General features: G+C 43.2%; 1 protein-coding gene across 2 annotated transcripts in view; it reads right to left on the bottom strand.

Annotated features, from left to right (window-relative positions):
- The window catches only part of RUNX1T1 (RUNX1 partner transcriptional co-repressor 1), a 446,411-nt gene extending 420,129 nt beyond the window's left edge, over window positions 1–26,282 (bottom strand). For both annotated transcript variants that reach the window (XM_033933228.1, XM_033933232.1), the window contains exon 1: window positions 25,393–26,282. In XM_033933228.1, the coding sequence (XP_033789119.1) occupies window positions 25,393–25,420 (28 nt within the window). In that variant the 5' untranslated portion in view covers window positions 25,421–26,282. The remainder of the gene's footprint in view (window positions 1–25,392) is intronic.
- Window positions 26,283–27,554: the final 1,272 nt, after the last annotated feature.

Below are 27,554 nucleotides of genomic sequence, written 5' to 3'. Positions count from 1 at the left end.
TTGAAGAAGGGTCCTTGATGTAAACACTGTACAATGATAACAGCAGCCTGTAGTTGAGCAGGGCTTGCCTGGATAGGTAATCTATTGTAAATGAATGGCAATATTACATTTGTCTCCTTATTTCACTGTTGGTGGAGCGTAGCATGCTGGTGTTCGCTCCCTTTTTCTTACACAAAATCTGCCACATTTGACGATTGAAAAGGAACAGAAAAGTTTTCAGAGAAATGTCACTGCTAAAATATCTACCAATTTCCCCTAATGTATTCCATGTCCATAAAGAAAAACATATTTGATTAAGAGTACAATGCAGGCTAATGATCTTCTGTACAAGCACGGCTGGAATAATTCAATCATTTTCTTTACATAGAAAAAATTGCGTTCTGACAGAGTACAAATGTCGTTGATTAGTAAAAAAAAAATTGGATTTACAGGAACAGCAGTGAAATAATTTCACAAAAATAAGATTTAAAATAGAAAATCAGACAAAATGTGAGCGAGGAGAACATTTTCTCATTACAAAATATCTCTATTGTATTGGGTGGACCAGTTGTCCTAACTCGTCTCTTGTCTTTAAGGGTTAATGAAAAGGGAGCATTAGAACAATCCAACCAAAAAAAAAAAAATAAAATTGTTTAAAGAAAACCAGCAAATAGGCTTAGTACAGGCAAAACCTTCAGCAGACTGACAATTGACTTAAAATGTGACCTAGGAAGCCTTATTCACCACAGCAATAAAGCCACTTTGACTGTCAATGCCCACTGCATATAAAGCCAGATAACATCCTAATTATATGATGCCATTTTATCTACAGGAGATTAAAGTGCCAGAAACCAAAGATGCACATCAGGCAAGAGGGTTTCCAGAACGGAGAATTGATTTTTTTTTTTTTGTATAAATAAATAAAATAAGGCACTCACATTAACAAAAGACTGCAGTGCTTCCAAATTATAGGCTGTTATTTTTAGTGGAAGTAGCTCAATATTCATATTGGAGCAGATGCGGCAGTTTAACAAAACAGCTCCTTCCAATCCTGCACAAATTGAAAAACAGGGAAAGTGATTACATTTTCTGTTATCACTTTCCTTTTCTGAATTGACACTCCTGGCCTGCTGAAAATTTACACATGGCTTTCATCTTCACAGCACCTGCTGATCAAATAGAAACCTAGCATTTTCCTGGAAAAAAAAAAACGCTACCAAGGAGGACTCCGCTTCTCCTTATTATCTTGGAGGGCAGCAGACTCTGCTTAAAGGTAGAGATTGGTACATGCATGGCCCATTGGTTAGATATAAAGAATTAGCAGACTGGCTCACCACCTCTTTTATTTTTTTAAACATACACATGAAAAAAGGTGCGCTTGTTTAAAAAAATGCAATGGTGCCCAGTATTTCAGATCCAGACATTAATATACCTATTGTACTTATATGTAATATATAAACCGCTTTGGTTATTCCACAGAAAGTTGCTATCTAAAAATAAAACATAATACAAATTAAATACATTTCCCCCCAAACCCCAAAATGGGAAAAGTCCTTCGGTACATTAGACCTTATTTTTATGGGAAACCACAAATACGCCTAGTACCTTATAAAATCCATATATTTGCTTCCTGAAATATATTCTCCCCGTTATGGGGGTTATTTACATGGCAGAAAATGAGAAATAATTTACATGTCTGTCTAAATGTGGTTACCACTTTAAATGCATTTAAAAGTATATGATTTACAGATGCATTTTGATGATTGCAACATGGAAATAAAGACAGATGAAGCAAGTAAGCAGCGTTATGTTACCATATATTTAAAAGCACCCTACCTCCACTATTAATGCTGCTGAACAGTGGGAGGGAATCTGGATGCAAGGTTTTGAAAACAAAATTCTTCAGCTTTGAAACCCTTTTTATTTGTCAAAGTTTGACAGTTGCTATGCAAAGCTGTCCATATACTGGGGCACTTTTCCTTGCTGGTTGGAGATTGGTGGGAAAAAGGCTTTTTTCCCACCGATCTTTAATCTTCAGAGTTAAGGCCAGTGCCAGAACTATAAATAGCGCCAGTATCGGACCCAGCTCCTTTTAAAGAGTGCTGCTTAAGAATAAAATGCCCTCTCATTGTAAACATCTCTAGGGTTAATTCTTTTGCCTTGGTGCATACTTGTGCCAATCTGCCTTACAATCAGGAGTCTCTTGACAAGGTAAATGAACCCTAACGGGTAGCAAATTTCAAATGGTCTGTGGTTTTAGAAACTAGGGGCTTCTTTTACAAAGCCGCGCTAGCGGGTTTAACGCGTGCGACATTTCATCACGCACTAACCCCCGTGCTGGCCGAAAAAACTACTGCCTGCTCAAGAGGAGGCGGTAGTGGCTAGCGTGGCTGGCAGTTAAGCGTGCGCTATTACGCGTGTTAAACCGCTAGCGCGGTTTTGTAAAAGGAGCCCTAGGATGTACATAAGCAAAAAAAGTCAGATTTTGGATTTTTCAGAGTATTTTTTTTTGGGGGGGAGGGGAGAGGTTCTGTTTACTTCACACATTCATTTTACTAAGAACTTTTTGATGCCCATCAGAACTTTCTAACACAAGCAAATCAATTTGACACACACTAAGGGGTCTTTTTACTAAGGGGTCCTTTTATCAAGCTGCGGTAGGGGTTTAACGCACGTTAAACCGCCTGCCGCGCTAACTGCTAGCGCCTGCATTGAGCAGGCATTAGTTTTTTAGCCAGCCGCAGGGTTTAGCGCGTGATGAAATGTCTGACGGGCTAACCCCCACTAGCGCGGCTTGATAAAAGGACCCCTAAGTTGTGGTAAAACTAGGCCTAAGTACATCTTTACACAGGTCTTTCCAATACATTAAAGCCATAAAACCCCAATTTGTTTTTTTTTCTCTTTGCATTAACGGCTGTTAGTACATTAAAAAAAAAAAAAAAATACGGTAGGAGCACTCGTGTCTTCCTATTTGGTAGGCGATATGGACTCCTGTATGATCCCTGTGCGGTAATATAGATGTACAAATTGGTAGGCGCAGGAATGCCCACTCTCCATCCTGACATATTTTCTTAAAAAAAAAGTTTTATAGCACACGGTTTAGCATAAGCAAATCCCAAAACTGCTGAGTGACTCTGTAGCATGTCCTGCGGTCGTCCATTTTTTGTTGTGTTAGGTATATGTTCGCATCTAACATATCTTCGTAAAAGGGCCTTTACATTTTTTTAAAAGGTATACTTGGAAACAAAACGTGTGCTAATAAATGTTTGGCCATATTGCAAACCATGCAAGTGCATTTAACGCACGCCTTTTCAGAAAAATTTCAAAGAAGAACAAATGCAAAGTAGGCAGCTTACGCTCCCTTTGCATCTGCCCCTGAGAACTTTCTTTCTCCTCTTGGCCAGTTGACGGGAAAGGGGAGCAGACACAAAACAGTATACATATTTGGAAAAACTGAAAGTGTTCCTGCTTTCTCACCACCCCCCTCACCTAAACACACCCACAGGAATTCTTTTTTTTTAATCTTTATTGATTTTCAAACTTTGATAGTGCAATACAATTAATAAATCAGAAATATTGCATAAAACACACTATTAACTATACAAATATTACATTAAACAGTCATTTTCTCCCATCCTCATTCTTGAATGCAGCTAATAGTGCACAGGCTAGTCAAATCTAAAATCCCAATGCTTTTATCCCAATGATGTTTTATGTGTTATATATTCATGCTTTGCACTTTTGAAGTATGGAAAATCAATAAAAAATTATGTTGGGGGAGGGGTAATTTTCAATCAGGCCATTTTACCTGGCAAAATACCTATGTAAATTAATCATTCAGATTATATAAAATGACACACAATCATGGACTTCTCAGTTTGGGACATGAATCTATTTATACATCAATTTCATTCTAGTCTTTTCACATGACTGTTAACCATGACATTTTCTTCTATGTCCAATGGAGAATGACACAAGAACTCATTTTCCCATCCCGTCCCCATGAGTACTTTTCCTGTCCCTGCCCCATTCCTGAAAGTTCCGTCCTCATCTGCACAAGCCTCAAATACTTTAAAATCATAAGTGTTCGAGGCTTGTGCAGTTAAAGCAGAGCTTACAGGAATGTGACAGGGACAGTGACACAACTCGCAGGGACGGGATGGGGAAATTGAGTTCCTGCGGGGACGGGGACAAAATTTGTCACCATTTCATTCTCTGTTGTCCAACTTCAAGAAAAAAAAGGGCCTCCTTTCCTCCTCTCCATAGTGCAACGTAATATTAAAGATGTTTGTAAGACCTCCATGTATCATCGATAGAGCCCCAGCATACCCAAAGCACTCTGTTATCCCCCAACCCATCCCATTACTATTCTGCTACAGCAGGGGTGTCAAAGTCCCTCCTCGAGGGCTGCAATCCAGTCGGGTTTTCAGGATTTCCCCAATGAATATGCATGAGATCTATTTGCGTGGACTGCTTTCATTGTATGCCAATAGATCTCATGCATATTCATTGGGGAAATCCTGAAAACCCGACTGGATTGCGGCCCTCGAGGAGGGACTTTGACACCCCTGTGCTACAGTGTAAAGTAAGCACGGGCAGATATGACATACAGTAATATAATGTGCCACCTGGGCCAGTTGGACTGTGATTTTCAGTGTTTCATCAAGCTCACTGAGGCAATCACAAACCTGAAATGTCAATAGATTCACTCAATGGAAGCAAAATAATGGGACTCTATTGTCTTGCGTTATTGATCTTGTGCTGTCAGGAAGGATACATAGCCCTGGCTTTAAACAAATTTTAATTAGGCTTTTAGTAACCAGATCATATCTGTATTGGCACACATATACAGTGCAGTTTACTCCTGGCTTAACAATTCTAAAAAGGGAAGACCAGAGCATATGGTACAGGCATACCTTCATTAAATGTACTTCTACTGATTTAAAAAAATCATCATAATAAAGCTACTGAATTAATAGTTGTATTCACTTAAGAAAACAAATACCTAAAAAAAAAATCTGCTCTATCAAACATCTTTTTTCAGATCACCCCATAAATTAATGCCTTTCCAAATCAAATGAAGACACAGAATGCCAAAAAAACATTGTATTTTATCAGGGGGGGATCAAAACCACAAATGTTATTTCAGTCTCTTGGTGTTCCTCAGCTCCAGCACAGTCGAATTATCAGTGTGTGCAGAAACTGCTCTCTTCCTGAGAGAAAGGCTTCCTTCCACCCTGTGTGCATGTGGGGTGAAGGAGATAAACCATTTAGCTTTTGCAGGAATCAATCAGAAGCCTCTCCCTGAAGAGAGCCTATTTTCTCCCCATTCTCACTTAATAAAAACAGCTAATCAAGTCGTTATGATGCTTATTTTCTTCCCTAATCTAATGGTTTTCAAGTCATGTCCATAAATAAGCTATTGTTCCCTTTATTATCGCTTTTCCTAAGCCAATCGGACAGGCAAAGTGAAGCCGGCAGAGATAAGGCCTGAGGTAATCTCACCTTTCCAAGTCCTGGTTGAATAGCTAAGGTGATGGCAGATAGTGTCAAGGCCGGGACTGATGCCTAACTCTCAACAAAAGGCTGAGATTTCTCTTACTCTGGCCATTTTCCCTCTCTCCTTTCTTTCAGGCTTTTTTTTTTCTGCTTCTTTCTTCCTTTTCCAAAGCTAATCGTGTATGCAAATACTCTAACTGCAGAGATGAGTGGGTAGATAGCAGCTCACAGCTTAACTTGGGGTGCTGGCAACTTCAGAATATGGGGAGGGGCGGGGAGGGGGGAAGAGACCCCTCTGGCAATGGAGATTACCTTCTGGCAGCTCGGCAGCTCTTTGTATTCTTTCATGCCCAATTCAGCTTATCTAAAGGCAAAAGCTTGTCTCTGGATGGCAATGGGAAAGGGGAGGAGGGGAGGAGCGCAATGTGCCGCTGGGTGATTACAGTATCAGCTAGGCTCAGATGCCTGTCCGGTGGAGGGGATGGGAGAGAGAAAGAGCTTCTTAGCAGCTGATTCCCTGGTGGAAAATCTGGAGGTAGGATTACACAGAATTGACTGAAACACCTGCAGAGAGAGATTGAGGCGTGGCCATTCATCCATTCTGTCTCCCGAGGAACCACTTGGTCCATGATGTACACACCTAGATAATGTGAACTGTTACACCAGGGCTGCCCAAGTCCGGTCCTCGAGATCTACTGGCAGGCCAGGTTTTCAGGATATCCACAGTGAACATGCATGAAAGAGAGATTTGCATACCAAGAAGGCAGTGCAGGCAAATCTCTCTTATGCATATTCATTGTGGATATCCTGAAAACCTGGCCTGTCAGTAGATCTCGAGGACCGGACTTGGGCAGCCCTGTGTTACACATTCAGCAGACTTGGCACCTAGATGGGGATGGGCTTGGATAGCTTCTAGTGACTTCAGGCAGAGACTTTGTCTAAGCACATTTATTTTATTTATTTAGTATGTATACACCAGTGATTCCCAACCCTGTCCTGGAGGAACACCAGGCCAATCGGGTTTTCAGGCTAGCCCTAATGAATATGCATGAGAGAGATTTGCATATGATGGAAGTGATAGGCATGCAAATTTGCTTCATGCATATTCATTAGGGCTAGCCTGAAAACCAAATTGGCCTGGTGTTCCTCCAGGACAGGGTTGGGAACCACTGGTATACACCATTTATAGCCTAAGTCAGGGGAAGGCAATTCCGGTCCTCGAGAGCCGGAGCCAGGTCAGGTTTTCAGGATATCCACATTGAATATGTATGAGATGGATCTGCATGCACTGCCTCCTTGAGATGCAAATCTATCTCATGCATATTTATGGCGGCTATCCTGAAAACATGACCTGGCTCCGGCTCTCGAGGACCGGAATTACCTACCCCTGGCCTAAGTGGTTTACAATCAGGTACTCAAGTATTTCTCCTTGTCTGTCTTGTGGGCTCACAATCTGATTAACTACCTGGTACAATGGAGTGGCTAAGTGACTTGCCCAGGGTCACAAGGAGCAGCACTGGGCTTGAACCTGCAACTTCAGGGTGCTGAGGCTGCAGTCCCTAACCACTAGGCCACTCCTCCACTCCATGAAGTTGTAGTGCAGATATTTTCCAAGAACAAGAGCAAGACGGGGCATACATCTCCCCATGCAGAAAGCCCTGTTAATGGCTGGGGGCCCAGCTTTTACAGCAAAATTAAAACAGCATGGTGCAGTAAGCTAATGATATGCTAATTTTAAATGTGGAAAACCTCAGACACATACTTGCAAAGGTTCTGCAGTGAGGGTGGTTCACTGTGCACAGTGTAAACAAATCAGAAGTGCCGGTAAAAATCTGTACCAGTTGTCCAGTCCATAAAAATAACACAGAAAAATAACCTGGGGAGCTGGGACCACCTATACCTTGTGTGCCTTCCCCTCCCCCTTTAATCGATTTTACATATTTTTACAATAAACATAGGCACCAACAGATGTTGAAGTAAACCAAGGCTGCAGCTCTGTTTATTGGCAAAAATAAAACCATTAATTATAACAGACATACACTGGCTTTTACAAAGCTGCGGTAGAGGTTTCTACCCCGGGCTGGTGAGGTAAATGCTCCGACGTTCATATGAGCATTGAGCATTTACCTTGCCAGCCCATGGTAGAAATGAAAGAATGACACGGGGACAAATGTGTCCCCATCCCTGTGGGATCTCAATATCCCTGTCCCGTCGCTGTGAATTCTGTCCCTGTCCCATTCCTGCAAGTTCTGCTTTTATCACACAAGCCTCAGGCACATGATTTTAAAGTGTTTGAGGCTTGTGCAGATGAGGGCAGAGCTTGCAGGAATGGGACTTCCATGCCTTCATAATCTAAGCCCCATGACCCAACTTGAACTTAAACTTCAAACTCATATTTCCCAGCTCATCCCCTATGAACCAACATCAAAGTAGCTTGGGTGTCCATGAATTGTGACAACCCATCCATCCGCTGAACAGACCATGATAATTCTTTTAAAAAACAACCCAATTCCAATGAGGGAGGGCAAGTGGATAAGCCACATCTGAGGGGTAGGAAAGCCCTGCACCTTGGGAGTGATCGATTTAAATTTGAGTCCATTCCTTTGCATTTAACCTCCAATCAATTTTAATTATTTTGGCACTCTTTAGTTTTAAAAATGTTCCCGAACCTTGCTTTCACCGTCCTCCTTCCTCCTCCCATCGTGAAGACTTCTACACCCCTTCTGGCACATTCTGGGACCTTATGAACTCAAAAGGTATGTAGCCAACCCCTAGTAAAACTTGTTCCTCTAGGTAAGCTCTCATACTTATACATTTCTTGTAATTACAATTTTTGCTAGAGTGAAATTAATGCACAAAACAACAGGCACAGATGTGCATTGGCACATTCATTTTTGTTTCAAAAGGTGCACATGAGCGGTTACCTCCTGTCTTTTAAAGTTTCAGGAAATTGCTCTGGTCAGTGAAAAAAAGACAAAACTGTTATTTAATCCCCCCCCCCCCCCACCAACCAAGAACTATAATGCTGTCTTGTTAAAATGTTTATTTTATTTTTATTTTTCCTCTAACTCTACTTTTCACTTCTCTATTACCCTCCAGGTACTTTAGTTAGATTGTGAGCCTTCGGGACAGTAAGGGAATTTTTCAAGTACCTTTCTTATTTCTAATCTTAATGTATATTTTCTGTAAACCGCTTAGAACCTAACGGATGTAGCGGTATATAAGAAATAAATTACATTACATTAAATTACATTACCAGACATGGGCAACTCCGGTCCTTGAGGGCTGGAATCCAATCAGATTTTCAGGATTTCCCCAATGAAAATGCATGAGATCTATTTGCATGCACTGCCTTCAATGCATATTCATTGGGGAAATCCTGAAAACCCGATTGGATTTCAGCCCTCGAGGACCGGAGTTGCCCATGTCTGCTCTAGACCAACACCTCTGTGCCACCCTGGACCTGGTGAAAAATTTGTGCATATGTTAAAAATCACTGTTTCCTTATGTGCATTTTGGAGGAATATTTAATGGTCTCATTACCATACATTTTAAAGAAATGTGCACCCATGGCCACAACTTGAGTTAGCTCTTAACCTCAACTCCTTTCTGCATTGTGGCTAATCAGGTGTGCATATACCTTGCAGCTGCGATGTGCTTTGACTCCTGGTAGATTTCTGAATAAGCTCTACAGTCTCATCACCAAACTTTTTTGTGGTGACTGGAACATAAAATTAAAATATTCTATTTCTAAAGCTCATATACTGTAGGACATCAGTCTCCAACCTTTTTCATGCAAAGGGTCACAATGTGAATATAAGAAAGCTCTGAGGGCCACCAAAAGATTTAAAGTTTACACATACTGCTAATTTTGTAAACCGCTTTGACCTGCTTCTTCAGATTGGGTATTAAACATTAAAAAATGAATACTAATATTGATTCTACAACACTTCAAGAATATATATATATTTTTTAACCACTTTAATTTTGGATTGTTAACACTAGAAAATTCCATAAATGCTAAGTGGGCAAGACTGAAATTAACACATTTACAGGATTTGAAGAGCGTTTCAACCAACTGTTTGAGAATCACAATGGAGAAATTGGGGGGGCTGCGCCCTGCAGTAGGGCGCACTCGTAATGCCTTTGTATGACTCTATGGTGCAGCTGCACCTCGAATACTGGGTGCAATTCAAGTTGCTGCATCTTTAAAAACATATAGCAGAATTTAAAAAAAGTTACCGAGAAGGTAAATGGTAAAACGGATGGGACAACTTCCCTATGAGGAAAGGCTAAAGCGGCTCCTTTGAACTTTAGAAATTCAAAGCACCAGATTATAAGTAATGAATAACTAAACCATCTGCCTGGATTTTGGGTAGGCTTAAGAAGGTCAATACACAAATGGCTCACAGAGCAGTGGCTTCTGCTGTGAGTGTAACACTACTGCATGCAAAAAGCTGATTGTATGAAAATTTTACGCACAAAAAAACTTGAAAGAAATTAGGGGAAGGAGCATGCCAGACACATGCTCAAAGGGTGTGTGTGTGTGTGTGTGTGTGTGGAATTCATCAACAGGCACTAAGTGATTTAGCGCATGCTAACCACATTAGCACACACTTACAATTAGCATGCATTAAATGCTAGGATGCCCATAGGACTGTAATGGGTGTCTTATCATTTAGCACACGTTGATCATTAACATACACTTACACAGTTAGCACATCCTTAGGAGGGAATTTATGAAAGGGTGCTAAGTGTATTAGCATGCACTAATGCATTAGCACATGCAATCACGTTTGCACACACCAACTGCTAAAGATGTCCATTATATTCCTATGGGTGTCTTTAGCAGTTAGTGTGTGCTAGTGCTAACACACTTAGCTCCCTTTCATGACTTCTCCCCAAAAGTTTAATGGTAAGCATGGCTTTTGTGTGCATGCCCAAACAAAAATTGAAAGTATCAGCACGCACATGTGCCTGTTCTGCACTCAATATAAGCCTAGCAAAAATTGCTCACAGAAAATGTTTGCAAGGCTCATATTTAGGTGCAGAAGAACAAGTGCTAATGTGTGCTTTTGGTTTGATTCAGACACATGCTCATGTCCATTTGTCCCCCATCCCCGTCCCCTTGGATAACCGACGGGAACCATCACGTGTCATTCTTTAGTGTTTCAAGTTTATTTAGCCTTCTCAGAGATCCTGCCAGTACCGAGAGCGGACACAAAAAGACAGAGCGAACTACAATCAATTAACGTTTGGCTGAGGAGATGGTGCGAGGAAGAGGGTTTCCACTTTGTTAGGAACTGGACTACTTTCTTGGGGAAGAACAAGCTCTACAGACGAGATGGACTGCACCTTAGCACAGATGGGACGAGGATGCTGGCATGCAACATCCAGAACGTCATAGACTTGGCTTTAAACTGAGGAGAAGGGGAAAGCCAATAGTCGACCTGACCTCGACACATCGGACATCAGTACCTGACAAGGTTACTGAACTGGGACATTGTAAAGGAGGACTCGGGACTGAGCGTCTATGTTTTGAAAAGGGACCTAAAGATGCTTTGCAGGGATCGAGGGTACAAATGGACCTGGTAAGCGGCACCAATACAGAACAACAGGAACCAGAGGGACAAAGACATTGTGTAAAAGAGCCCAGGACTGAGTGGGAATTAGGAGAGCAGGAGATGCAAGGGAAGCAGGCAGAGGACGTCACACACACACAGCAGGAGGAGGACGAAGCTCAGGGGCTGGTAAACCATGAAGAAAACCGCAAGAGTACCAAAGCACGAGGGAAACAAAATGAGAGGACAAAAAACAGGGTCTTAAACTGCCTATACACAAATGCTAGGAGCCTGAGGGCCAAAATGGGAGAACTGGAAATCACTGCCAGCAATAAGGACCTAGACATAATTGGAGTCACAGAAACGTGGTGGACTGAGGAAAATCAATGGGATGTGGCCATACCAGGGTACAAACTGTACAGGAGAGACAGGACACATAAAAAGGGTGGAGGAATAGCGCTGTACATAAAAGACTCCATACCATCAGCCAAGATGGAAACAACAGTACGGGCGGATGGCTTGGAATCACTATGGGTTAAACTACAGGGAGGAGCAGGGGCAGACACTAAATTGGGTCTGTACTACCGCCCACCTGGACAACCGGAAGAAATCGACCAGGAGCTGGAAGCTGAACTGAGGCAGGTATGCAAAAGCGGAAGTGTGGTGGTGATGGGGGACTTCAACTATCCTGGGATAGACTGGAGTATTGGGCATTCAAACTGCGCAAGAGAGACCAAATTCATAGAGGTCACGAGGGACTGTTTCATGGAGCAACTGGTCACGAAACCAACACGGGGCGATGCCACTCTTGACCTAATCTTCAACGGCCTAGGAGGGCCAGCAAAGGAGGTGGCGGTATTACCACCGCTAGGTAACAGCGATCACAACACGATCCAGTGCAGGCTTGAAATTGGATCATCAAAGGGGAAAAGAACCACAACGACGGCACTCAATTTCAAAAAAGGAAATTATGATGTCATGAGGAAAATAGTGGGAAAGAAACTCAAAGGCAACATAGGGAAGACGGAATCCGTAGAACAAGCCTGGACCTTACTCAAGGAGACTATGCACGAAGCGCAAAACCTATGCATCCCCAAGTTCAGAAAAGGGTGCAAAAAAAATAGAACGAAAAATCCAGTGTGGATAACAAATGCAGTGAAGAAGGCGATAAGCGACAAGAAGGCATCGTTCAGGAAATGGAAAAAAGATCAAACAGAGGAGAACCAAAGAGTGCACAAACAACACCAGAAGGAGTGTCACCAAGTGGTTAGAAAAGCAAAAAGAGAATACGAAGAGAGACTTGCAGAGGAAACAACAAACTTTAAGTCGTTCTTCAGATACGTCAAGGGGAAGCAACCGACGAGAGAAGAAGTGGGACCATTGGACGATGGTGACAGAAAGGGAGTAGTAAAAGAAGAGAAAGAGATAGCTGACAGGTTAAATGAGTTCTTCACGTCAGTCTTCACAATGGAAAATATAACCAACATTCCGGAACCCGAGGAGATCGTAATAAGAGACCAAGATGATAAGCTGGTCGATTTAGAAGTAAGCCAAGAGGATGTACTTAAGCAGATTGACAGACTAAAGAGCGACAAATCGCCAGGTCCGGACGGCATTCACCCAAGGGTACTCAAGGAGCTAAAAAACGAAATAGCGGAGCCATTTCGACAGATATGCAACCTATCCTTAAAAACTGGTGAGATCCCGGAGGATTGGAAAATAGCAAATGTCACGCCCATCTTCAAGAAGGGCGCAAGAGGAGACCCGGGAAACTACAGGCCGGTAAGCCTGACCTCAGTCCCGGGAAAGATGATGGAGGCACTGATCAAAGACAGCATCTGTGAGCACATCGAAAAAAATGGGCAGCTAAAACCGAGTCAACACGGCTTCTGCAAGGGTAGGTCATGCCTCACTAACTTATTGTACTTCTTTGAGGGGGTGAGCAGTCAGGTGGATAAAGGGGAATCTGTAGACATCATTTACCTTGACTTCCAAAAAGCCTTCGACAAGGTGCCACACGAGAGACTGCTTAAAAAGATATGGAACCACGGGGTACAAGGGGAGGTCCACCGATGGATCAAGGTCTGGCTGGCAAACAGGAAGCAGAGGGTTGGCGTAAAGGGCCACTACTCAGACTGGAAAGGGGTCACGAGCGGAGTTCCGCAGGGGTCGGTGCTGGGACCGCTCCTGTTCAATATCTACATAAACGACCTAGAGGCGGGAATCAAGTGTGAGGTCATTAAATTTGCAGATGACACCAAACTATGCAGCAGGGCTCAAACCAGGGAAGACTGCGAAGATCTTCAAAAGGATCTAACACAGCTGGAAAAGTGGGCCGAAAAATGGCAGATGAGCTTCAACGTGGGGAAATGCAAGGTCATGCACGTGGGGAAAAAGAACCCGATGTTCACATACAAAATGGGGGGAACATCACTAGGGGTCAGCAACCTGGAGAGAGACCTGGGAGTGATGGTAGATGCAACACTGAAGGCATCAGCACAATGCGCCACGGCCTCAAGGAAAGCAAACAGAATGTTGGGTATCATTAAGAAGGGTATTACAACCAGGACGAAAGAAGTCATCATGCCGCTATATCGTGCAATGGTGCGGCCGCACCTGGAGTACTGCGTCCAGTACTGGTCGCCGTACCTCAAGAAAGACATGGCGGTACTTGAGGGAGTACAAAGAAGAGCAACTAGACTGATAAAGGGAATGGAAAAACTTCCATATACCGAAAGATTGAAGCAGTTGGGACTTTTCTCCCTGGAGAAGCGAAGACTTAGAGGAGACATGATAGAAACCTTCAAGATCCTGAAGGGCATAGAAAAAGTAGACAGGGACAGATTTTTCAAATTAAGGGGCGCCACAAGTACAAGGGGGCACTCGGAGAAATTGAAAGGGGACAGGTTTAGAACAAACGCTAGGAAGTTCTTTTTCACTCAGAGGGTGGTGGATACATGGAACGCGCTTCCAGAGGCTGTTGTAGACAAGAAAACATTAAATGGTTTCAAAGAAGGTTTGGATAGATTCCTAGAAGAAAAAGGGATTGAGGGGTATAGATAGGTATAGACCATTGCTCAGGAAATGGGCCTGATGGGCCGCCGCGGGAGCGGACCGCTGAGCAGGATGGACCTAGGGTCTGCCTCAGCGGAGGCAACTTCTTATGTTCTTATGTTCTTATCGCAATATCGTGATTCAATGCGATTTATATAAAAACAGGGTTTTAGCAAAAAAGCATACTTTAAGACTCTGACAATACACGAAACAAGAGGGAAACAGGTTGAACTACAATGTTTAGGAGAAAAAGAGAACATATAGGGTTAGAACATTAGGATAAGGAATTGTTACCCATTAATTGTCTATCTCAATCTCAGTCCTTCAACTCCAACATTCTTTAATGCAAGGTTTGAGGATCAGTGGCTGTGCCCATAAATGCTCTGATTCTTCCCTCTCTCCTTAAAGAATGACACGGGAATAGTTTCCTGTGGTTAGCCGCAGGGACAGGGATGAGTCCCCATGTCATTCTCTATAGTGCCTGCCTTTGAACCTTGCAGGGGCTTCTTTCCAGTTACAAAATCCTTTCCTTGAGCCCCAGTATGCAGCCCTAGAACCTAACGAAAAAAAATTCTTGCAGTAACTGAGCATCAAAAGCCCCTGTTTATTTATTGGCATTTATTAACTGCTTTTATGAAGAGATTCACCCAAGGTGGGTGTCTACCTCTTTCCATTGTGGCAGAATACCCAATGGCCTCATTAGCATTCATTTTAATGCGTGTGCAGCCACATATTCAGCTGGAGCTAACAACTGAGCTCAATCCTTCTCTGGATTGCTGGGCATGTACAACGCAAGTGGTTAGGCCTGCTTTCTGCATCACCCCAGGGAGTGTTTGGGAATAATTTGCAAGCTAGATGTTACCTGAAGAGTTTATATTAGTTAATAATGAAACAAGGCCATATTTCTATATCTATCTTCATATCAATGATTGAAGAAACACAGGAGGCAACACACAATAGCATCAGCTTTTGAAGCCACTTTAAGCAGGGCTTCCTAAATCTATGCTGGGATCCCACAGACAGTCCAGTTTTCAGGGCCTTCACAATAAATATGTACCAGATTAAACTGAATGCACTAGAGACTCAGTATATGCAAACTGACCTCATGCATATTCATAGTGGCTATCCTGAAAATCCAACTAGCTTATTAGAGGTTTTTCAAGGCAATCTTTGCTTGACTGCAGGAGGAAAATTATTGTTGAAGAAACTCAGCAGTCAAAATAATTTGAAGAGTGGATGCCAGAAATCATCTAAAAGATGGTAAAATGTCTGTAGTTGCTTTTCACTTCTTGGTCAAATATTTATTAAAATATAGTAGGGAAAGCTTTCCATTATGAAGTTTAAAGTTATTTATTTATTTAAAAATTATATACCACTTATAACTGCGGTTTCCATATCACATACATCAAATCTTGTTTCCCTGCAATTACCAATAGATAATAGCAATAATTAACATATAACTAACAGCATGGATTATCTATTGGTAGTTGTTATTACGCTATCTTTATTTGTGCTTTGTTTTAATTGCATCAATTAATAGTTTTCTTTTTCTAATGTTTTATATAACTATTATTGTATAGGACAATTGTTGGTTCCTATGTATAATGTAATCTGCTATGATTTGTTTGTATTTATCAATTTTATAAAATAAAACTTATTGAACTAAAAAAAAAAATACATAAATAAAATAAAGTGTAAAGTTAACACCTGAGAAGAGCCAACTATTCCCCTCTCTTCCCAGCACTCCTGGAAAATGTAGTGGTTTACACTAGAAAGTTAATACAAAGGGGATAACAAGACAAAACGAAAACATAATGTGGATAAAGGAAGAGACTGTGGGAAAATTTGGTCACTGCAATGAATCCAAATAAAAAGGATCCTGACCGATTTGTCATTGAAGTAATAACAGGAAAACTTTTTCATATCCATGAGCCAAAGTAGGACCAATTTTATTTATTTATTAATTATTTTAAAATATCTATAGCCCGCATAGCCAACAATTCTAAGCGGGTATCAATTGTACATTCATAATATAATATAAATTGAAAAACAAGTGTACACAAACCTACAACCTAACGTATAAAACATACATATATAGATGATATGAATCAATCCTTTCCTGTATCTGAACTGAAGAAAATCTGTGACAATTACAACACATGATTTTTGTAACAGTGGAACCTGTGGTGGCCAGCTCCTACGAAACACCATCCCTCCTGCACATTCCTCAATAAGACACAAATCCGTTGAGTGGTGAAACCTGGCTGCAGCCCTGTTGATTGAAATTAAACATATAACTTAAATATATTATTAACTTTGTTTAACAAACACCAATTGTAATAATAACCACCTTGTCCTGAGCTACTATAACAGTTAAATAGCCCCCGACCCTGCCATGCCAGCAAGGGTCCGAGGGGTGGCATGTCCCCACATGCCCCATTGTCCAGGGTCATCTGACCCACCAGGCACAGCTCCCCGCTGGCCCACCGCTCATCTCTTGATGAGCCCAGCAGCCAGTAGCTCAGGATACTGCCTCCCAAGCTACCCTAATCCCCCTGTGCCATATTGTGGGCAGGCGGGAAAGCTGCCTCAGAGGACAGATTGACCGTTTGGGTCCTCCGAGGTCTGCTCCTAAATACTCCTTCCCATCGCCCCCTTTGGCCGTGGTCTCCAGCTAATTCAGGGCCTTTCCTCGGTGGAAAAGACCCCCCCCCCTTCTGATCTAACCTATCCCCCCTTCCCCTACGCCACTCCAACCCCCATCCTCCTCCCGACGAGTGACCTCGCGGGCCTCCCAACTCCGTGTTAAATTTTCCTGTCAAGAAGGGCTCTCAGACTTCCTGTTCTTTTCTTAACATCTGTTTCCCTCTTTCTCCTACCAGCATATTTTCTCTTTCAGAACAATGGTAACATCTGGACCTGGAAAGGCCTGACTGCTCACACGCTCACCTTCCTCGCCCCTTTTCTTACCCCTATCCTTCCCCTTTTTAACCAACTCAACTCAGCTCAACCAATTAACCATTCTTCTTCAGAAGTAAAAATAATAAACACAAAGCCACTCTTTGATGGTAAAATCAGGCCGCAGCTCTGTTTATTTAGAACAAAACACAATAATTTTACAGTAAGTATAACACCCAAGCTACCATAAACAGTACACAATAAGCAGCTTTTGAGCCCCATGACCTTTCCATGCCAGAAAGGGTCTGGGGGTGGCATGTGCCTTCATGCACCTTTGAACGGGTCACCAGCCCCAATGGTACCCACTTTCGAACTGGCTGCCTTCCAGCCACTCATCATCAGATGAGCCCCCAATGTTCGGTAGCTCGAGACCACCGCCCAAAGCCATAATACCATTACAGGCTCCCCCAATCAATAGAGCTGCACTTGACAACCATCTTTAACTACGCATCTCTCACAACAAATAGCAAAATCATCAAGCAGTAAATCCAGCCCCACATCAGACAAATGAACTCGATCCTGAGCAAAAAAAGTCCCATAGAGGTAACATCAACCCACTCATGCCACTCATGCCAAATTTGCAGGCCATCCCTAGCCTTAATCCAGGCTGTGACTTGCCGGTTTACCTACTCTAGTCTTAGAGTCCACTTCTTGGTCCCCAGACAATGAGGACAAGGAATGATGTCCAACTAAACCAGTCTTGTGCCTGGTCATCCTGCATCTTGTTAATGAGTCGTTTTCCAGTCCATGCGTTGATTTTATTACCCCCGAGATGGAGAAACAACACATTTGGGTGCCGCAGGCAATCACGCAGGTAGTGTATAGTGTAGCAAAGGTAAAAGATGGGACCAACACAAGCCCCTCTGTCCCCATCATGACACATGGGCACCCAAATATTCCAATCCCAAGTGTAAACCACCCAGGTGAGACACAGCTCATTCTCCTGCCCAATGGATGAAGGAATGGCACACAATCCACACTGAAAAGGACTGTGGAACAGCATCTGTAAAAACACACAGCAACAACACTGAACGACAGTACGGGAAAGGAAGAAGCAGTTAATAGGAGACATGCAAGCAAGCCAAGAACAACAGGCTTAGATGCAAACACAGAGTTGCTCCCCAACTCCCAACCCCCTCAAAACTCCACCCCCAACCCCAAACCCACATCCCGGTCTTAGATGACACCCCCACCATCCACTCCCGTGAGAATGTAACCACAGAAGGCCATCTCCCCAATTTCTGATACCTCGATCAGAAAGATCAGCCACCTTAGCACTCGTAGCTACCCCAATTCTGAAGGAGTGATTACTAAATCTGGCTTGATCAGCCCCACACTGATACAATGCCTTCTGTAACACGGCCAAAAACTGGTACCGAGTGAGCGGAGACCCATCAATGTGGACCAACAAGGCCAAACCACTAGGAGGTCTAACTTCCAGAAATGCCTGTAGCAAGGTCACTGGGCAAGTGAGACTGCCAGGCATCTGCCATAACTGGTCAGTGTGTCCCCTGCCCAGCTGATTGGTTTTTGACCATTCCACCCACATGCTCAGGATATCGTCGCACAGCTGGACATGCTTGAGCCATAAACCACCTAAGCCCAGCCCCATCAAAGGATAAAAAAAGTCATTGGCCCTCTGTTTTGTCCACAAATAGCACACTGAACTCCCTGACCTAGTATTCAAATACAACCATCAGCGCCCAACACTCATCAGATACCAAAGAACCAACAAACAGGAAATCATCTAAATAATGCACAAGAGTGTCGAGACCAGTCCTCCGAATGGTCACACAATGCAGGCAAGTTCTAAATGCTTAAAAATATACTCACGAGATGGAACAGCCCATAGGCAGACACCTGTCAAAGAAATAATGATCCTCAAAGTCAAACCCCAATAACGGATAAGAATCATGATGAACTGGCAGGAGGTGAAAGGCCAATTTGATGTCCAACTTCACCAATTGCACTCCTGGGTCCACTTGTTGAATGATCCTAAGAGTGCTGTCAAAAGACGCATAACAAACTGTACAGAGGTCATGTGGGCTACCATTGTTCACTGACCTACCCACTGGAGAAGACAAATTGTGGATCAATCTATATTTCCCAGTTTCCTTCTTGGGAATGACCACCACTGGTGAGAGCATCATGGCATGTCGCTATCAGGCCCAGAGATATCTCTTCACCCAGCTTATCCTGAACAATAGACCGAAGGTGCCCAACAGAGGATGCATTGCACACTGTTCACATTCCCTTGGGCGCCATGTGCATCAATCATAAATAAATGTTCTGAATGTCCCAGGACATATGCATATTCTCCTCCATTTTATCATGGAAAGCCTCATCATAGTTGAGCCATACCCAACCCCCAAAATGCTGATAAGCATCTAAAACTGAGTCAGCGTATGCTAACAGCAAACCATAATCTTGCTGCTGAGTCTCCTCCACAAACAAGCCAACCACAAGAACGACCTGATCCAATTGATGATCCACGACACCAGAGAAGGACATGCTCTGGCACCCTCCTTCTTAGCCTTCCTTTTATTCTTCTTGCTAAATTGACCTTTCAATCAACCAACCAAAAAATGTTGATACAAGCCCTCTTTCTAATCTCGCACCACAGTGCCTTGGGAACTTTTCCCACAACTCAGTCAATGCTACCATGGTCGTAGCACCCCTGGACTGTCCCCCAAGGTCTTGAGAATCCCCTGATGGCACCATTGGCCCTGTCACTAAAGATTGTGAGGAAGAGGATGTGGAAGAAGAAGAGGAGTCAAAGGAAGAAGAAGAAGATGAGGAAGCATACGTCCTGCTCCTATGCTTCCCCTTGCACTTTCTCTTAGACCCCTTAGGCCCAGCAGAATCCCTCTGAACCCTATTACCCGAACCAGCAGTACCACCTGTCCTGCCACTCCTGCAATTGCTGCTGCAGTGATGCCACCCACAGCAGCCACCATGTCCAATGACTGGAACCGCTCTCCACTGAGTCCCCTGCTGACTGAACCACAGATGAACAGGAAGCACTTTCAACATCCCAGCTGCAGTAGGTCCTAAACTCAAGCCCTTAAAAAGAAGGAAAGAAACAGGAGCAGCGATCAAACCCACAGGCACTGCAGACAACCCTGAGGGACTCAGGCTCCGCTTCCCCAACCCTGAGATCAGAGGACCATGACCCTGCCCAAGTGCACCAGGCTGTCCCCCAGAAGCATGTGGACCAACTGACAGAATTGTGTGTGTGTGTGTGTGTGGGGAGGGGAAGCCATAAGGCCTGACCCCATCCTGGTGCCCACTGCTCTAGGGGGGGGGGGGGGCATCGATGGGCCTAACCCAGGAAAAGAAAATGCAAAACCTGCCAGACCCAGAGTCGCTCCCTTCGAGCTACTGAGAGAGGCAGCTCCATCATTTGTTTCCCCCACCAGCAGCCCAGGAATGCCCGCAGCAGAACCCTTACTAACAGCCTGAATCGCATCCAAGGCAGGCTCCTCAGCCACTGGAGAAAGGAAGGAAGGATCCACTGCAACAGGCCTGACCACAACCTAGCCGACCTGTAAGGTTCCACTCTTCTTGCCCTTATGCTAAGATTCAATACATGCCACTGCTAAAGTTGACAAGGCCGCAAGCTTGGAGGGGCCATTTTTAAAGCAGCTGTGACCCAGCGTCAGGATCGACTTCACTCAATTGATCCAATGTTGGGGCCTCGTTGAAGGAGTCTCTCGGTGAGAGCCTCAGCAAGCAGCACCTCTTCTGCTGCCTCTGCCATCCTGCTCACAACCGGGCCTGCACTGACTCGTTTGCAGAGGAATACCGGAAAACTGCCTCTGAGAAACAGGAAAGTCCTGATCCTCGGAGGTACTGGCTTTTATACCCCCTTCCCCCCCTCCCCCGCTCCCAGATTTCCAAGACTCCCACTACTGCCAATCATTTTGAACTGCTGTGGCGGGAAGTCAGCCCATATCCTATCAGCTTGTGCTCCACCCCCCCCCCCCTCGATCCTATCTGCTCACCTCTTCCCAGGGCTAGTTCTGACGGGCGACCAGGCCTTCCAGCCCCTTATTAAAAGCGCCTGTCAACACTAGCTCTCAGGCTTTCTCTTGCCAAAATTAAAGGTAAAACCTTGATGATAATGTCAGTATAAGTTATAGTCAAACTACAGTGAGCTCTGTTGGGTTTAGTAATGCTTAAAGGCCATTTTCACTTTAGTGAAAACTGAATAACTGGCTCTTGAGTCATATTCTCCAGACAAACTTCCAGGGTTTTTGAAAGAACATTGCTCTCCTGAAGCCTGCTCAGAAAATAAAAATATCTACAATCTGAAACAAGGTTGGACCTCCTTAAGACATGCTATAAGGTCAGTGCCTTAGTCTAAACAGAGAATGTGATAAAAAATTAAAGTATTTCAACCAGCTGCTCACCAGCGTGGTTAAAGCTGCAGAAATCTATAAAGAATATTATGCAAAGCTGTCTGTGACGGGGGATCTAGTTATATTGTTATAAATCATAGCTTAAGAGAGATCAGTACAGTAGAAAACGTTTGACCACACCACAATTGTATTGACAAGCTCTGTGCTCCATTATGCCACAGCTGTCTGAAAGCCCTGGCTAGAAATCCTGATTTAAGCTTTCTCTTAATAACGGGGTTATCTTACTAGAGAGCAAGGAGTACATCTGCTGCCATGCAGAGAAGTTTACATGTGAAGAAATACAGAAAGCTGATTTTCTTTGCCCATAATATGCAAATTTTAGTGTGCAAGGATGTGAGAATTCCAACATAAGCATGATAGTTCAATGCTAAGCTTGTCATTATTTCATTTGTAATTGTTATCTTAATTATGTGCATAATTACTATAAACAGATGTTGTAGAAGTCTTTGTGACCTATGTTGTGCATGGTGAATTTCGCACTGATTTTTGGGCAGAGAGATTAGAAAAAAAAAATGTTTGTTTTTTTTTTCTCACCAAGAAATGAAATCATCTCATGTCTCCTCCATTAAGGGTCACTGATGATTCCACATGGCAAAAAAAATCAAAGAAATACGATTCATATTGCTAAAGAAAGAGCTTGATCCTGTGAACAAGCCCGCGGTTTATTTAGCTAGACAGTGAGAAATGGAGGCACCTTTCAAAGTGCAACAGAATTCTGCATTTAAAGTACTACAAGCCTACAGGTCCATTTATTTTCCTCTCCAGCCTGCCCCACCTATCTCTGTACATAACACACGCTTGCAATAAACCCCGTATGAATTTCATTAGCAAAACAAATCATCTCGGATTTCATTTCTTTGGCCCTAATCTATAATTAGCGTGGACAGACAGGTGCAAACCCATCTCTTCTACAGATGGCTACTGGAAATGGGGCAAAGTAGCTCCTTCTGTTTAAACAACAGACAGCTAAACCGTTCTGCATTTATCACTTACAATGACCTCCATTAAACTGAACTAATGTTTGCTTTAATTAAATGTCCACTGTTCTTTAAACATTATCTGGGAACTTCTATACCCGTAGTGCATATGTGTGTGCGTTTTTATCTATGTATCTGTCTATCTATTTATCTATCTATTTGAAAGAGCTAGCAAATGCACAGTGATAATATAGAAGTGGCAAGAGAAAGTAGGTACTATATACATTAACAGGTCTCTAGTACTTGTCCATTTAAATTAATGGCCCTTATCTATAGGTACATCTTAGTTGCAATACACTGAAACGATCCAGTTTCCTTTTCTCCTCTAATAAAATCTTGGACCGTCTTCGTTGTACGAATCAAATCCCACTGTATGGTTAGACGGAGTCCTCAGTGTGTACCTTTCATAGACTAGGAACTTTATGATCACAGCAAGCTAAATAATTTAACCAAGTAAAAACGGTGAGGTGGAAATTTAGAAATGAGCACACATACCAGGAAGGCATATCTAAGCAAATATTTCCACGATTCACGCTAGAGTCTAACCACAGAAACCGAGGAATTAACTGTGTGCTTTTTAACCAAACCGTGAGAAATAACCTTTATAAAACAGCAAGTTCACCTTTTATATTTCAGCTGATAAGGCATCTTTGATCGTGACACATGACAAGTTCCCACAGAGCAAAGAAAAGCTGCTTTTTTTTTTTTTAATTAAAATTGGAAGCACCGAATAATCCATTAACGTCTCCCTTTTTCAATTACCTCCAAGATTTAATAGTAATTGGCTACGGCAAATGGATTTGAAAGATAAAATTGACAATTGCAGTTGCCTCCTTCCCCCCTCCACCCTTTTTTTCCCTTTAAAATGCAAACATGGGAAATGCCAACTTTTTTTTTTTTTTTCAGTACTCCCTGCTCTTAAATGTTTTGAGCCTGAATGAACTAGCTTGCATTGAACGCCTGTCAGCTGAAGTTTGTTGCAGGGAACGTGAAACCAGATATGACAAGGGGAAGAGATCTCAGGAGCTGAGTAGCCTCCAGACTAGGAGCACCTCAGGTGGGCTACCTTATCATACAGTACCTCTCCAGCTACACATACCTCATGCAATGTTGTAAATGCCTGCCAACAAATAAAACCTTGCAGAAACAACTTTTTTATTATTATTAATTAGAAGAGGACATGGGGGAAAAGATATAGAGAAAAATGCAAACGTTGCAAACAATGGCTTTCAATCTATGCTCAAACACAGTCTGTATAGCCAATTTCAAATCAGTATACTGTTAATTAAAAATATATCCAGCATACAGTATACAACAGAATCAAAAGAATATTTTCAAAAGATTTCAAAAAATCCCATTGAGCTCATAGAAAGCACTTCTGAAGGTCTTGCAAAGTTTTGGGTTTTGTTTTTTTTTACAAATCATTTGAAAATATTCTTTCAGACTCTACAGTCTGCATTCCAGTTGAAACAATGTCTGCTTATCTTAAAATGAAGTATTATTAACCACTGCAAGACCAAATCTTACACGTTTATTAATTGCTACTTCAAAATTTCCCTGTTCTTATTATTCTTTGGTGGGTTAAATGTTGCTTTGCACATGTTCTATGATCTTGGCACGGAAACCTGGGTAATAATCAGATATTTGCTCACAGTGCACAAGTTATTTAGCCATTCATCAGATTACATACTGAGAGACAAGCATTCTGTGCCAAAGGAAGAATTAAGTGGCATGTTGCAATATAACGTAGAGAACCGCTCTGTAATCGTGTTTGTCATCTGTAAGCCAAAAACGAAACTCTCCAAATATCTTACTATGATTTCAAGTATTCCTTAATGATTCACTGATTTTCAAAACACTGAACAACAACTTTATCAAAAACAAACCCCTAACCAAACTATTAGGCCAAATGTGCGCCAGACTTTCATTAGCCTTCACCCTGGTTTTAGGAAGTTGCTTTGTCAAACTGGATTTCCTAAGGAAATCTGATTTAAAAACAAGGAAATTGTGGATGGGATACCGAAACCCCCTAAGGAAAAGGTGGGACAGGGACTCCAGTACTGTCTTCACCTTATCACTGATACAAGGTCAGGTCAGATGCAAAGCCACCTTGGCGACAGGATTAAAATAACTGCAAACTTCGGAACAAATGCATCACTGATTTTTTTTTTTTTTTTGCTAAGTGTAGCGACTGAGGAAAGAGGGTGAGAAAGAGGTGAACCTCCTTAATTCAAGGTCTTCCCCTTTTAAGGTTTCCTTTGCCACCTTCAAGGAATTGGAAGAAAATACTTGTATACACAGAGCATTAACAAAAAAAAAATAATAAAATAACCTGTGCTCCTTCAGTTAAATCGAACCCCTCAGTTTAGAGGCCCTGATTCACAAACATTGTCCTGAGCAGTGTCAAACAAATAGAATTGAAAGAAACTTTCCTTTTACCCAGTCAGCTAAAATAAGAACATTTAACCAAGAGGAATAAAAATTAGACAAACTGTCATGAGTAAACTAATTACTGTGGGGGGGGGTGGGGATCTCAGAAAAAAAAAAAAATAATAACATATGCAGTAAAAGCTAGACCACTTGAGGATGAGTTTCCAAGAATTGAATGGGATCATAAAATGTGCCCATCAATGCATCAATCAGGGTGATTGAACTGGGTAGAATGATATTATGTGGCATATGGCCAAGACAGTTTGGTTTTATTTATACAGGAGCTTGTCAATTTATCCCTGTGCAGACTAGGTTTTGGCCCCAGCCTCACAAGAGAGACTGGTCAGTAAGGGGAGCCCAAAGGCAGCACCCCTCCCCCACGCACACTTCATTTCTGAAAAGCAGCAACTGAAGCCCTCCTGCATCTTCCACAGATCGGAGAGTCCGCAGCCACAGAAAAAAAAGAAGAGAAACCGCAGTTACGATACTTTTGGGGGTCGCAATGGTACTCACACTGAAAGGGGCTCGAGATCCCCACCATTCGCCACGGGCTTGGAGGTGCCAAAATACAAGTTCCTCGTGCTTGGCCGGAGAATCCAACCCAAAGTTCCGGAGCGAGAAAGCAAGAGCACCCCTGCCGCTCCTCTCCTAAGAGCTGGTCCAGCCGAGCCGTGTCCGGAAAGTCCCACGTAGCTGAGTCCCTCCAGCTGCTTGCCAGCCCCCTCGGCTGTGAAAAAAAAAAACCAGCTTCCGATCGGAGCTCAGCCCCGGGCGAGATCCTGGGCAGGGGGGGATCTCCTCGGGGGTGCCTGGAGCCGGTGGTAGGCGACTAAGCTGCGAGACTTGCTTTGGGAAAGCCGGCGGAGGTCTGGCACGGGGAAGACAAATGAGGCTTCTGGAGGTGGCGTTCGATTTCCTCCTCCGAGGCTCCAATCTCTCTCTCCCTCCCTCCCCCTCCTCCCTGCGTCTCCTTGTGCCGAGAGCCACCTCTCAAAAGTCAAACGGCACACTGCGAGCAGCCGGCGGGACTCGGCTACCCAGGTGCAGAGTGGGAGGGCTTAGAGCAGTGGGAGGCGACAGAGGTAGCAGACATCTGTGTCGTGAGGAGGTCACAAGGGGTCAAGTATATGTTAACAATAGGCAACCAGGGTTTGCCTGCTCGCTGTATTATTATTTTTTAGTGCTCGCAAATGGACCTTGCTTCCTAATCTTCCCTAGGCTGTCTGCTTACGGAGTCCAGACTGTCCTGCAGTAACCCAAGACAAACACTTTCCCTCACCATCTGGAGAGCTCCTGACTTCCCTGCCTGTATCTTATCACCGTCTAAAGAGACAGCAGTGCTGGAAATCAAGCCTCTCTCCCACAGCTTGGCTCTCTAATCCCCTTCTGTTAACTGATGCTCAGCCTGACTTTCTATTTGTTTTTGCACTAGATAATGACCTTAAAGAAAACAATTAGCCTTTTCCATCCTGTGCACTCTCTATAGTTTGTTTTTTTTTTTAATTATTATTTAACTACTTGAACCCAGTCTCTGGTTGGTATTCTTTCTCTTCTGCCCACCACGTGGGTTTGGTTTCGTTGCGCCGTCAGGCTAAAAAGACTTCCGGAGCTCCATTCGGCTTTTTTTTTTTTTTTCTATCTCTCCCCCATCTGCTGCGCGTGTGAATTTAAAGAGACAGGGTGCTTAGAGAGAATAAAGGAAACTAGGACCCAGGCCACATCAACAGAGCTCAGTTGACTGAGGCATTGCATATGGCATACGGAGGCAGCAAGAGGTAGGGACAAATCCCAGGTCAGGCATTGAAAAAAAAACCTTTTCTTTTTTTCACTTGTAGTTTCATGTGCTACCCTTACAGCAATGTGGTTCCCCTGTTAATTCCTGCGCAGCTAGTGTCACATTGCAAGTTCTTTTAACTCTTCTCATATTTCATCAGAGTAGGAATTTCTTATTATTTCCCTCAATTTTCTCTCCATTCTTCATCAGAGTATGCCAGTGGTATTTGTGACGTGTGCGATTTGATTGACGGTTTTCCTTGAATGAACCTTGGTGCAACAATTCTTTCATAGCTTTTTCATGACTTGTTGGTATCCGGTCGGTTCAGCCTAACCCGATAAATCATTGCCCACTGGTATATCCTGTAGCCTGTGCTTGTAGGATGGGTTACAATTGCTCATGGCATATTGCTCTTGCATTAGCACTGCTAGCTTATTATTATTATTTTAAAAAGGCGATAAGGAGGGTTGAGGACATCCATAGATCCTAAGTTCCCCTTTTGACTAGTGTATCACCATGCACTTTGTTCCCTCATATCCTTAGGGGTTCAGTCTGTGTGACTTCTGGGAATACCATCCAAACACCGTCACCAGAAGAAAACCACCATCCTATGTCTTAACGCATCCACCCAGGGCACAAGCAGCATGCATGGAAGGGATATAAGGACTCTCAAAGTAGCAAACGAAAATGCACATCTGGCCATGCTGAGATCCACCTGAGCATGCAAGCCATCATGTTGATTTGCCGAATCATGGGGATCCTAAATTCCCAGGAGCATCTTGGCACGCTCCATGGCAGAAGCAACTTGCCAGCCTCTGCCAAATACCGCCATGGTCCACTCTGTCAGCATCCCAGCATCCTGGCATAGTGATGCAATGACCAAGACACCGCCGGTCCAGCC

Source organism: Geotrypetes seraphini, chromosome 2 (assembly GCF_902459505.1).
Source record: "Geotrypetes seraphini chromosome 2, aGeoSer1.1, whole genome shotgun sequence".
Taxonomy (NCBI): Eukaryota; Metazoa; Chordata; class Amphibia; order Gymnophiona; family Dermophiidae; genus Geotrypetes; species Geotrypetes seraphini.
This window is presented reverse-complemented; position numbering and strand designations above follow the sequence as displayed.